At 40.2% G+C, this 14,473-nt stretch overlaps 1 protein-coding gene across 1 annotated transcript in view; it reads right to left on the bottom strand.

The window, feature by feature from the left end:
• The window catches only part of LOC142590822 (RING finger and SPRY domain-containing protein 1-like), an 85,369-nt gene that overhangs the window by 52,936 nt on the left and 17,960 nt on the right, over positions 1 to 14,473 (bottom strand). The window contains exons 6-7 of the mRNA XM_075703228.1: positions 10,992 to 11,061; positions 5,980 to 6,120 (exon numbers count right to left, since the gene is read on the bottom strand). Coding sequence (XP_075559343.1) covers positions 5,980 to 6,120; positions 10,992 to 11,061 — 211 coding nt within the window. The remainder of the gene's footprint in view (positions 1 to 5,979; positions 6,121 to 10,991; positions 11,062 to 14,473) is intronic.

The following is a 14,473-nucleotide window of genomic DNA, read 5'->3' as shown; positions in this document are numbered from 1 at the left end:
GGTGTCCAATGACAACAAACCTCAAGTGCTCTACCACACGCAGGACAGCAAAGCATGGCCTTTGAGATTGGAAAAAGAGATTCGAGAGCAGGGGTTCGATTTGGGCACCAACTATTGCAATTTAGGTGTTGTACTCTAACTTGCATGTCATAATTTAGTGAACTTTTCCAGAAAATGAAAAATGTGCGTTAGAATCGGTTAAAGGAAATATATGGCGACAGAATCCCTGCAGTCACAGAGGTCAACTGTGCTCAGTTAAGCAACGACTTCGAAACATTTCTTCTTGTATGCTGTGTAGCTGTTTGTATGTTCACTAAGGTTGAGGATTGGGCGAATTGGTATTGCAATCTAAAACTGGTACAGCACAACATAGAAAGGAAGAAACAAGCCGAGCCAGCCAGATGAAGGAACAGAGCACTGTGAACTTTATTTCTTGCTTCTTAGTGAAGTTCATTTCTTGTATATCGGGCTTCTTCCTTCCTTCTTCTTCAAGTGCATTTTTAATTGCTAACCTAATAGCCCTCACCGTGTGTCATGCGCGGTATTTCGCATACTGTATCCGAGGCAGCGCTCTGTTCCTTCATCTGGCTGTCTCGGCTTGTTTCTTCCTTTCTATATTGTGCTGTACCAGTTTTAGATTATTTGTGAGTGTTACGAAGAATTGACTGAAATATATAAATAAATGTACAAACTTTAACACACCTGACAATTTTTTTTTTATGTAGGCTGATTCAGTTGTATTGTAACAATATTCTTGAAATGATCGACTCAGCCAATCCTTTACTGTACAATAAACTGTCATCATAACAAATTTGTGACAGGAAAGAGACTTCATTGTAAGCAGGAGTTCTTTATAAGTGGAGATTCTCCATAAGAGTCATAGTAATGCAGGACGTACATAATAATGTAGGATGTGAGCTCGTAAAATATATATTGAAACAAAGCAACACTCGATAGTGGCAACATGACATTGGTGAAATTTTTCTGACGCCTGTGAGCAGCTGCTTGTCTGTCAGTTATCATCACATGATGCTGTTAGTCCCAAGGAGCTGGTGCCATATGGTTGAGTGATCTTTGCAGCACTCTTTGCATATTCAGGTTGATATGAAGAAAAGGAGCAAAGGGCCCCCATGTGTGCTGTGGCGAGCAGTCCTATGTAGATTTCCAGGTTTGCGCTTCGTATCAAGTATTGTCCAGAGCCATTGTACCTTGAGTATTTTGGTATAAAATGCATGCACTGCAGTTGGAACCATAAAAACTTTTAAATAAGGCGATTTCGTCATAACAAGGGTTTAATGTGCCTTAACATTAATGCTTACAGTCCTCAAGCAGTAATACAAATAATGAATTTCCAGACCTCAAGTTAATGTCATCAGTGTGCCCCAAGGCAGCATTTTAAAAACTCCAGCTGCTCCTATTTATTCTTTGTGTCAGCAACATCATCTCAACTAATTGCAGCAAGACTTCTGTACTTATACTGATGCCACCAGTTTACCTTTTAGAGCCTATGCCCCAAATGCAGAAAAAAATAACGATTTTTTTAATTGCTACACAATAAGTGATTAAGTGGTTGACTAAAGAAGTTTTTGTTCCACAGCTGCACAGGGGCTATAAGGGAAATTAAAGGGGAGGGCTCCAGAATAATTTTTTGCCCTCTGGCTTTCTTTAGAATTCTAATAAACGAGCATTTTTGCATTCAGCCTTCATCAAAATGTGGCCGCTGTGGCTGAGGTTCGAACCTGTCCTTATTCTCAGCAGCAGAATTCTGTAGCCACTAATCCCCCATGAAGAGTGCTACACCACTAGTCCGTGCCAAATTTATCATACATTTTTAAAAGACCAAACCAGCTTTTTGCAGGCTGCTCTTTGGTAACACAAGTGCCATTCCCATAACTGACTCTTTGTGCTGTTCATGATACCACATCTTAGGGAAAAAAACACGTAAGTTTCAGTGTATATCACACAATAGTGTCTTACAAAGAAGGCAGTGTATGCTCTTGAGGTTTCAGCACATAAGCTTGACTTGTTACAATACCGTGTTCAAATCAGATGGCACATAGCTGCTTACACACCACCACCTATACTGTTCTTAGTTGGATAAATGCTCGTACACTTCTCTAAACTGCAGAACTCAATTCTTTGAACCACAGCACAAATGTCCCTCTGCTCAAGACACACACCAGGTGAATTAATGTGGAAAATTGTCTACATCGGCTAGGATGAGCACTGCACCTTTCATTCTCAGCTTGCAGTGACTGCTGCAAGAAGCATCAACACTTGCCATTACAGTGCACAGCTTTCAACAGTCCTTGCTCTGTGCTGACAAACTTCACTCGCTATTATTTTCATGAGGTTAGGTCTCAAGTCGAGTCTCACAGAGCTGTCGTAGAATATGTTATAGCCATAGGACTTTACTGTCATCTATCTGTAATACTGCTCCTCCTCTGTCTGTGCTTATGATGTGTTTTGCCTGGGCTCCTTCAATAACAAACAAACAAACAAACAAACAAACAAACAAACAAACAAACAAACAAACAAACAAACAAACAAACAAATATGAACTCTACATGTCCCTAGCCATTGTATCGAGTACATACAATGTGCGTGTTTTAGAACATATGCTGATGTTTAACCCATCGCCACATGGTGTATCATATACGATACACATGGAACAACTACTTCTAGCCTGATCTAATAGAAAAAAAAAAGAAAGAAGAAAATTCCGCATATTCAGTCAAAACCTATGCCATCTCAAGTAATGAAACACATAGCTACTGTAGCCCCTGGAAATAACTTGAGAGTTACTGTTTTCTTTAGTAAATGTTTGCCAGCAGCATGTCGCACAACCTGCAAAAAGTTTATAGAAAAAACAGGCTTTTCTCACTATTTATAAACTTTAAATCAGCACACAAAAATACCAGAGTGTTTGTTTGCTGTTTATTAGCCCACTGTGATGTTTTTGTTGAAAGACATTCTAGTGGTTCCATGAGACAAGAATTAATTGCTGTATCATATATGACACAGCATGCAGTTGCAGGTTGCTTTGTAGATGAGAGCAGAGATTTGTTTTCTTATGAAAAAAGTAATTTTGTGGAAAATGTAATGCTTTTACGGGCTGTACTCTTTCTTATCACCTTATTGGTGATGAATAAGTGAGAAAATTAAAACACCAGCAATCTTTACAATGAAGATAGCATCGGGCCTGCTGTGTCCCAAAAGCTAATAACAGCAGTGGCAATAAATCTCAGAGGAAGAATGTTTTCCTTTGGCCTGAATAAAGCATCTAATGATTATGCAAATCAATTATCGACATAAAACCAAGGTCTGTAAATGATCTGGCCCAAAATTTAAAACTATTAATTTTGAAATCTTTAAGGATGGCGTCATCAAATTTTAAAGAAGCTTGTACTACCAAAGGCTGCGAGAAATACACTCCCATTTTTTTTTAAAGCAATACTTCCAAGTTTTTTCAATAACGCTGATATTCCTTACATGTTTTTTGCAATTGAAATGTCTTTCTGCATACATAAAACATGCATGTAATTGCATGGTGTGTCACATATGATACATGGCAACTTTGGTCAAAAATTGCAACAAAGCATTTTCTTAAAGAAAAATTTGCTTTGTTTAGGCATATGTGGCCTAAAGATAAAGAAAGGCTTGTCTAATCTTTTTCACAAGAACATATGAATACATGCAGTAAGGGGTTAAATAATTTTTGGGCTAGTTGATAAAACACTACATATTAGAAGAGGGATGTAAATTAACATACACACACAAGACAAGACGAAGCCAACAAGCAAACATCACATATTTTCTTTTCTGTATTTCACATGCAGTTTCTTCTAATAGCTCATGCTTAAACCTCAGACACCAATGTAGTTAATGCGAAAGACAAACTGCTCAAACAAATATATTTAAGTATTGTACACAGCATTTCTCATTTAAGTTTTGCCCAATTTTACAGAGACAAAACAGGGAACATTAAAAGATGGTTGGAGCAGGACATTTATGTAATGGAAAGAAACCCATTAGGAAAACTGTAAGCCGCTATGCATAATCACCATAGAAGGCAACTTTATGCAGCTCCTCCATCAAGAATTTCTGCAAACTTTACGAGTGCTAAAACTGTGAAGTGCCTTTACAGTTGCACAAACCACACATGCTACCACAGATGCTTCCTGGACTATTCATTCAAACCAGTGGATGAAAACTGTGTCCTGCAGTTATTTTTATTATATTTTTATGACACTTCATTCTTATTTGTCATTTTTGCACTCAGTCCATGGTAGTCATGGCAAAGAAAACAACTTTCATAATTTTATGTGTGATATTTACTATTTCTTTTACCATTCTAAGAGGGCCTTTACTTGGCAATTTCAAAAACAAGTGAACAAGTAAACAAACAAACACTTTGCTTTGGAACATCTTTAAATGTTACTGGCAAAGTGCTGTACAGTCTTCAAAATTGTAGGATAAAAAAAGTTTATGAAAAGCAAATTCACCCTTTTTAATTGCCACAAGAACTGGCCCACAGGTAATATACTAAACTTTTAGCACCATGATCATGTTCATGGCAAAGTAAACATTAGTTCTTAATATATGTAGCCTTTACTGAACAAAAGAAAAAAAAAAGCATGACCAATATTCCAAGACAAAAGAGAATGAAAAATGAAAAGCTCACATTAAGAGAAAGAAAACCCATATGCTAACCTCGCCTCTCTTCAGTTGAGCAGTGCTGAAATTTTCTATGCTGACAGCAAGAGGTACCAAATGCAGGAAACCAAGTGCATCACCAGCATAAATTCAAATGCCAAACAAGTAAAAAACTATTTGAATGTATTGTTGCATTTCCAGGTTTGCCTGACTTTGTAACATTGGCTTATTTCAGACTCCAAAACGTACACTTGGGAATACTGTATACTTAGAAACTGGCTACAGAGGACACTCAAATGCCTCTACATTGAAATGACCTGTATAAGAAAGGACTGATTATGGCTAGGCTGAATTCCTATTTTTCACATGGATTGTGAACACCTCTGCAATGAATTCGCCTGTACAACGAAGGAATTTAGCCCTCTCACCACCTCCCGGCAGCTGATTTGTGGTTTTAGAACAAACTATATATACGGCGGCACTGCTACTGCCCTCTGCAGCCACCACTGAGCTGCTCTCTACACTAACAGCAGTACTAGCAACCCACTTGACAAGCATGCTGATGTCACTGAGTGGCACAGTAATGTTGCACTGCTCCTCGAACTGCTGAACTCATATGCTGGATATTGTAACACAGTAGCCAGTGCGACGGCTGATGAATACATCGCCGTAATGACGACGTAATGATGTGATTGTAATGGACAACCACCAGCGCCTTCAAAGCCATCTATAGAGCAAAAAGTATGCAAATTGTCAACGAATACAACAATGATAAAGAGGCTGTAAACAAAACAAAACTATGGACCGTTAAAGAGGCTATATAGTGGCATTCAACAGTCTGCAGCTGTACTTTGCATCACACCCACGTTTTGCCGCGGAACATGTCATGAACCTCGGTGCAATAAGGTCGGCTGCAGTCGCACAATTTGTCAGACTGCACAAAAAATAGTGACTTATTTCACTAAGTCTCTCTAGAATTCATGTTAAACAAATGTTTTCTTTAGTTGAACGTACTTAGCCTGCTCTGTTGTGAGCAGCCTGGTGTGCAATCTTTGCGATGAAGTGACCTGTACAACGAAGGACTTTGCAGGTCCCAAGCACTTATTATAAAGGCATCTGACTGTATTATACGTCGAACTTCCATGTAGTTCCTTAGAACAGGAGTGCTGGCCAGATATCGTCAGTTCATGTTTCGATTTATAGTGTGGTACACACTTTCCTGCTACTGTTTGAATAGATGCACAAGCCATTTCACTATGATTGTCACTAAAAAACTACAGACATAGCTACTTTTCGCATAAGTGAAATCCATGAAATACTCACAGAGGTTGTCCAGGCACCACTGGGCACAGAAACCAACCTGTCGTTCCACAAAATCTTCACTGTAAACCCAGGGCTCCATTTTTGCCAGAGGGTTCTCTGGTAGGCTTGAGAGGCGCTTTTCCAGGGTTACTTTGTTCTCACCTGCATTACAATGCACAGACAACTATACTATACAACTCATTTCTTCACTTCAAGTGCATCAAAAGCTCTGGACTAAGCCTGATCGCACGCACTCAGCACAATCGCTAAAATGCCGCAGCTAGCAGTTGCATTGTAGCGAGTTCACATGCTAAGTATGCATACTTTTATGTAAGCTGTTAACAGGTTACATTTTATGTAGCAGTTACATCTTATGTAACCTGTCAACCTGGTAACACAGGGTAACTCCGGCAATTTGTTTTTTCATCCACTTTCATTTCCATTTATTTATCGTTTATTTATTTCATTTATTAAGCACAAGTAATTTCCCCTGTGTTGTCCTTGGTGTCGGTGTTTGTTGGCTTCGTATGATATGACTAATAAAAATCGGGCCCCTCGGTTAAACCCCTTTCTTCTCGTTTATTACATAACGAGGGTCTTGAATCCGGCAACATTGATGCCTTCAGGTAGCATGTGTGGGTTTATTGACCGGTTGCCTTCACCCAAAAAGATCACATTCTCGTGACGCAAGCGGCAGAAAGGATGTTCCGTATCCGTCACCAAGGTCTGTGAGTGGTGGCGCTGGCTAACACTCCTAGGGTTCTACTAGGAAACATAAAAACCCAGGAAAGTGGATGGAAAAACGGCGCCGCGGTAGCTCAACTGGTAGAGCATCGCACACGAAATGCGAAGGTTGTGGGATCATTTCCCACCTGCGGCAAGTTGTTTTTTCATCCACTTTCATTTCCATTTATTTATCGTTTATTTATTTCCTTTATTAAGCACAAGTAATTTCCCCCATGTTGTCCTTGGTGTCAGTGTTTGTTGGCTTCGTATGATATGACTAATAAAAATCGGGCCCCTTGGTTAACCCCCTTTCTTCTCGTTTATTACATAATGAGGATCTCGAATCCGGCAACATCGATGCCTTCAGGTAGCATGTGTGGCACAATGCGTTGGTGGGCTAGTTGGTGCGAATCCATGAATACTTTGTTTAGCACAAAACAATACACACAAGAAAGACGACAGGACAAGGCGCTATGTAACAAGGCGCCTTGTCCTGTCGTCTTTCTTGTGCGTGTTGTTTTGCGCTAAACAAAGTATTGATAGCATGTGTGGGTTTATTGACCGGTTGCCTTCACCCAAAAAGATCACATTCTCGTGACGCCTGCGGCATAAAGGATCTTCCATATCCGCCGCCAAGGTCTGTGAGTGGTGGTGCTGGCTAACACTCCCAGGGTTCTACTAGGAAACATAAATACCCAAGAAAGTGTATGGGGAAACGGCGCCGCGGTAGCTCAATTGGTAGAGCATCGCACGCAAAATGCAAACGTTGTGGGATCGTTCCCCGCCTGCGCCAAATTGTTTTTTCATCCACTTTCATTTCTATTTATTTATTGTTTGTTTATTTCATTTATTAAGCACAAGTAATTTCCCCTGTGTTGTCCTTGGTGTCAGTGTTTGTTGGCTTCGTATGATATGACTAATAAAAATCGGGCCCCTCGGTTTACCCCCTTTCTTCTCGTTTATTACATAACGAGGGTCTCGAATCCGGCAACATTGATGCCTTCAGGTAGCATGTGTGGGCTTATTGACCGGTTGCCTTCACCCAAAAATATCACGTTCTCATGACGCCTGCGGCATAAAGGATCTTCCATATCCGCCGCCAAGGTCTGTGAGTGGTGGTGCTGGCTAACACTCCCAGGGTTCTACTAGGAAACATAAATACCCAAGAAAGTGGATGGGGAAATGGCGCTGCGGTAGCTCAACTGGTAGAGCATCGTACACGAAATGCGAAGCTTGTGGGTTCGGTTCCCACCTGTGGCAAGTTGTATTTTCATCCACTTTCATTTCCATTTATTTATTGTTTATTTATTTCATTTATTAAGCACAAGTAATTTCCCCTGTGTTGTCTTTGGTGTCAGTGTTTGTTGACTTCGTATGAAAGGGGGACCAGGCACTTTAAATTACTTTTTTCCTTCAACAATTTTAATGAAATTTGCACAGTTAATGTATTTTTAGGAGCTGATTTCAGAAATGCAATTATTTTTTTCCTATGGTAAATATTTTTTATGATATACAAAAGAGGATGTTCTTTGTTTAGGGCCTAATGAGTTAATTAACAATGACTTGCAAGGCAGTGCACAGCACACTGAATTGATTCTGAATGTTCACAGTCTGTCGTAAGCTATAAATCATTGTTTTAGGCCATTTTTTGAGCCAAGTTATATGTTGTCAAACTTAGTCATAAAAAATGCCCACTTTGATAACAGAAAAATATCACATTGGACATTGTTATGACTTAGTTTGACAACCTATAACTTCGCTTCATAATGGCCTAAAACAATGATTTATAGCTTACAACACACTATCAACATTCAGAATCAATTTCGTGTGCCGTACGTTGCCATGCAAATTGCTTTCAATTAACCAATTAGGCCCTAAGCAAAGAACATCCTATTTTGGATATCACAAAAAATATTTATCATAGAAAAAAAAAGATTATTTCATTTTTGAGATCAGCTGGTGAAAATACATCAACTGTGCAAATTTTGTTCAGATGGTTTAAAAAATAAAGTTTTTTGAAGTGCTTCGCCCCCCCCCCCCCTAAACCACATCAGGAATGCACTGAACCTGCCACCATATGTCATCACTTAAGTGAAACTTGGAGTTTTGCATTTAGCTGCACATTTACTACTGCTACAGTCAGTTACAACCTAACAGTGCAGTGGTAAACACACCTCAAAGGAACTTGGTCATACACACATCAGCCAATCATCATTACTTACGTCCCTTACATGTTCTGTATTCACTTGACACTAGCTCGTCATCACCCATTTCCTGTCTGCGGCAAGGTGTTACAAAATGCTGCCACCGAGAAAAGACCACACTGCTTTCTAGATGAACAGCCAACCTCAAAGTGCCACCAGCATATTTGTATGCATGTTTGTATGCACACTCATCGGTAAGCACCCTGGTCTCTTCCCCATACTGTCCCTTTGTCCAAGCAGCAAGTCCCAGCATGTCATCAGCTCTACTCTCTGCTGCAGCAATTCTCCATACTTGGGGCATGGTGGCAAGTTTCCTTGGTATCTTCGCTGCCTTTCCCAACCCCTTCTGGCTGGACACACCTGACAACAGTGCACTGTTGGCTCTTTATAGCTGAGATATGACAGTGCCTTTCTTTATCAGTGCACAAAGGAAAATCCTTTTTGAACAGAGAGTGATGAAGGGCAGGTGCCTTTGTGGAAGAAGCTCTGAATTCTCAGGAGGACATGCAGTACTTTCTTGGTCACTCATAGAATCGACCTAATGTTTACTTCACCAAAAATAAGCATTCAGTTGAATTTAATTTTGGGATGTTATGTACCTAATCCACGATTTCATTATGAAGCAAGCCATAGCAGGGGACTCCAGATTAGTTTTGACCACCAGGGGATCTTTAATGTGGCCCCAAGGCACAGGACACGGGCGGCTTTGCATATCGCCCCCACTGAAATGTGGCTAGTGTGGCTGGGATTTGATTCCGCGCCCTCATGCTTAGCAGCACAACACCATAGCAGCTAAGCTAACATGGCAGGTGTTCTAAGCATTCAGTGCTTTAGGAGGAGTGCACAGCTAATGAAGTCAGAAAAATGAAAGAAATTTGAAGGGGCCCTGAAACACATGTTAAGCATAGTAAATAACTAAATGGGAGAATGCTTCTGTGAACATCTGAGCCAAATATTGCTAAATTCCATGCAGCGGGAAATGCACAATGCCTCTGTAAAAACTGGCCATCTACACTGAGCAAAATGACACCATGGTGCCCTTATACGACTATTGGCTAGATGTGTGAAAACGTCACAAGCAATATCAACTTGATCAATGACACAAAAGTGTTTAACAGTAACAATGTTCATGATACTTTATGTATTAAAAAATTGTGAAGTATCACTGCGTTCAGAATGTCTACATAAAAATTCAATTTTGTATTTACGGTTTTCGGTGACTGTTGTCTGCTCAAGTTGTGCCACCTCCGCCACAGTGCAAGATTGTGGCGTCGTTGAACTTTTGCTGATTGCTACCACAGTGTGCATCTGCACGTTCAAGGGCATCTTTTGCTTTGTGTATAGAATTTGTGCGCACATTGGCGCCCATGAGACGTACAGTGCAAACGTGGCATTTGTAGTTTCTGTAGTTGTGTAATTTGTGCGAGACATGCCTTAGTGGCCATTTGCTGAAAATAAACACAGAAGTGCAACATCTGTGTGTAGTTATTGCTTGTGAAGACGGAGATTAGTGGAAAAAATGCACTGCACCAGGTACCTTATCGTAGACGGGCAGCTTCGGCAAGCCTGGTTAGGTGACGACCTCCATATTTTAGCCAGAGTTTATTAGTGCATTGTAGGCGCCAAAACCATAACTAGAGATATCTACGTCAACATCTAAATCCTAATTGATATGGAGCACCACCATTACATTCAGTGGGCAGAGCGTTGAAGGCACTGCCACTCTCCACCATAGCCTCTGCAGTGAAAGCCAACGATGAAGGAGCGGGAGCACTGCAGAGGGGACAAAGGGACCCTATGATTATGGATAATTCTGCTTCTACTGAATGCATTGAAATACTTTTTGCTGCAAAATATTTCTAAAATTGTGTCCTTTCAAGTAAAATGTTTTTTGCAACTTCGATGAAGTGCTGCAGAGGCCCCTTTAAAGCAAGGGCAGGCCACAGCACAGCGTGCCTAGTGAACAGAGCGCATAGTAGAATAGATGCATGAGAACTATGGACTATGCATACTTTCTACAGCACAGTTGTGAATTTTCAATTCTGTATCACAGCACTGCCAAAAAAAAAAAAAAAATCTAAACTAGGCTGCAAAAAAACTCACTTGTTTGAGCAAATTTCTCCAAGGCAATAAGTGAGAACAAGATCACAAGTGTGTTGCATGTGATGGGATCCTGCAAAATAATTGAGAAAAAAAAGGAACACACACACACAACAATGCTAATGATGCTGTTTTCAAAACATATCAATGTTTAAAGAAGTCTTTAAAGCAATACAAATTTTGCACACTCTAGCAGAAACCTTATTTATTAAAATTTTTGAGGGCACTATTAAAGCTGAAACACCTACTCCAGTTATTAGAAATATTATTAGTGAAACATAGTTTGAACTCCAAAGTGTAATGCCTAACTGCTAGTTATCAACAGAAAGCACCCAGAAAGCATGACAACATCGACATTAGCCTTACACAGGTGACGGATACAAATTGACATATATAAACACTATAACAAGATGAAGCCTGCCAGTTTAATGCTGGCTATTTTTTCTTTTTATTTCTTATATCTTCATCACACCTTTACAAGTAACTTCTGAAAGAAGGCATGGTGTTGCAATACTATCAAAATGAAATCAACCTGTCAAACGCTTGCTTTAGGTTTCTTGGTATTTTCAAGCCTACACAAGCAACCTTTGGCAATAAAACATAGGGTTTCTTTTCAATACTCCTCGTTCTTCCAAAATCCAGTAGTCATGTGGTTATGTGGTTCCTATTTGTTATATGGGAGTCATTTACCAGCCAGCCAAATTTTGCATCGTCTTGAAAAGGACACCTCTTGGTCTCTTGTGTAAGCACCGATTCCATTATTTGATAACATTGTAGAGAAACACTCATTGCTTTCAATGCATGGATTGCATTTCACTCACTAATGACAATATCCACTGTGAACCAATAAGAGCACCTTTCCTGCAGGTAACAATACCATCAATATTTAACACTTTAAAAGTACTTTATTAGATAGCTGCTAACTCCAAAATCATGGTATAGGGCCTCAATTCTTTGAACCCATAACAACTGATTAATTATTTATTTTAATGTGACCAGTTCAACACACATGTAAGTGAATCATGTCTTTGCGGCATACGATCTTTTGAGCAGGACTCCTAATTACATAACAGACTGCTGATGCACACAACAATCGGCCTGGTGCAGTGGCAGCAAGCTGCACCATGACAATGTCACAGAAGGATGCAAGCCCACAGCACCATATCAGCCATTCTTTCGTCCTTCACACTCCTTCCCTGCATACAATAAGGAATCTTTCAGAATGCGTAGTGCCCCTCTCACCTCCTCTCACCTATCATTCCTTTGAGTGCCTAATATGTGCTGCTTTTCGCAAGATTCGCAGAGGGGCCTACAAGCAGTGCACTGGACTGACAGACTTGCACATAACCAATTTGACATACTATGTTACCACCACCTCCGTGGTGGTGGTAATGTACACCTTACGCCATGAATCTGTGCTTCACTTCGAATGCGTTTTGCACTAGCCATGTTAAAAGATCATATAGTTCATGATTTAACACATATTTGAGGAATTGAAGCCACATAGTGTGATTACCGAATAACACCAAAGATTACCGAAGACATGTCCCGGGGAAAAGTGGCAGGAGAAGATGAAATAACCGTCGATTTAATCAAAGATGGAGGAGATATTCTGCTTGAAAGGCTTGCCACCCTTTATTCACAATGCCTCACGACTTCAAATGTTCCAGAGTGCTGGAAGAATGCCAACATTACACTAATCCATAAGAGAGACATTAAAGAATTGAAGAATTATAGACCCATTAACTTGCTTTCAGTATTGTATAAAATATTCACCAAGATAATTTCCAATAGAATAAAGGCAACATTTGACTTCAATCAACCAAGAGAACAGGCTAGCTTCAAGAAGGGATATTCTACAATGGATCACATCCATGTCATCAATCAGGTAACTGAGAAATATGCGGTGTACAACCAATCTCTCTATATGGCTTTCATAGATTATGAAAAGGCATTTCATTCAGTAAAAATACCAGCAGTCATGGAGGTATTCCGTAATCAAGGAGTAGAGGATGCATATGCGAATATCTTGGGAAATATCTTCAAAGATTCCACAGCTATCTTGGGTCTTGCCTATGAAGCAAAGGGTCAGGCAAAGAGACGCAATCTCTCCACTGCTATTCACAGCATGCTTAGAAGACGTATTCAAGCTATTAGACTGGGAAGGCTTAGGAATGAGAATCAACGGCAAATATCTCAGCAACCTTTGGTTTACAGATGACACTGTCATGTCCAGCAACACAGGGGATGAATTGCAACAAATGATTGAGGACCTTCACAGAGAAAGTGTAAGAGCAGGGTTCAAGATTAATATACAAACGACAAAGATAATGTTCAATAGCCTGGCAAGGAAACAAAAATTCATGATCGCCAGTCAGTCTTTAGAATCCGCAGGAGTTTTATCTAGGTTAATTACTCATAGGGGACCCTAATCATGAGAAGGAAATTTATAGAATAAAAATGGGTTGGAATGCATACGGAAGGCATTACCAAATCCTGACAGAGCACTTACCACTGTCATTGAAAACTGTACAATTATCGCATTCTACCTGTGATAACATATGGAGCAGAAACTCGGAGGCTTTCTGCAATTTTTTTGTTACATGGACACTGATAACTTCTTCACAAATAAACATTTTTCAGTAAAACTTTATATTTTTTTTCCTTACAGATCAAGCTGTGTAGTGAACTGTTATCACGGAAACCAAATAATAAATATTGTGATGCTTCATTTGAAATGGCCAAAATGGCAGACATCTTTTTGTTTAATCTTTTGACAATAACATGGATTACATTAATCAAATGGCAAACATCCCAGTTAAATGCATAACTTGCTTATTTTACTACATTAGTACCAAATTGTGTCGTATTGACTTTTTGCATAAAAGGTCAATAAAAAATTTACACTTTAACCTCTTCATTGCTTAGCACACTTGAAGGGCTCTTATAACCACTCTTTAGAGGAGAATCACCAAATAATGTTTTTTTCCAAAATGTGGCTACTTGGTTTGATAAGACCATGTGTGGTATTGGCGGCGAGCTCCACCACTGGAAAAGCTAGCGCCACCATCGGCGTGATGTGGCATGAGGGATCACGTGGACACAGCGACCGCGTCGGCTGCTTCGGAAGCGCCAAAGCGAGTTGAAAACGAAAGTTTAAAGTCCCACCTGCGCCGCGGTTCTGATTAAGTGGTGAGGCTTTACCACCTTGGGTGTCTGCTTGACAACATTTATAAATACTATAATAGGTAGTGGCTGCCTTTGGAGGCGTGCAGCATGGTAGGCTACTGCTTGGTGCCGCAGTGCCGGACGTACGCAACGGAGCCCGGTGTCAGCCTTATTCACACGTAGCCGCAGGGCAAGAAGCTGCGTGAAGCTTGGCTGGCGAAACTTAGAACCGGCAGACAGCCATCGGCTACAACTCGGGTATGCAACAAGCACAGACGTGAGGAAGATTTCTGCTACAGCGCCGGGACTGCGTGATG

Source organism: Dermacentor variabilis, chromosome 1 (assembly GCF_050947875.1).
Source record: "Dermacentor variabilis isolate Ectoservices chromosome 1, ASM5094787v1, whole genome shotgun sequence".
In the NCBI taxonomy this organism is placed as follows: domain Eukaryota; kingdom Metazoa; phylum Arthropoda; class Arachnida; order Ixodida; family Ixodidae; genus Dermacentor; species Dermacentor variabilis.
Note: the sequence above shows the minus strand (reverse complement) of the source record. Positions and strands in the feature narration are given on the sequence as shown.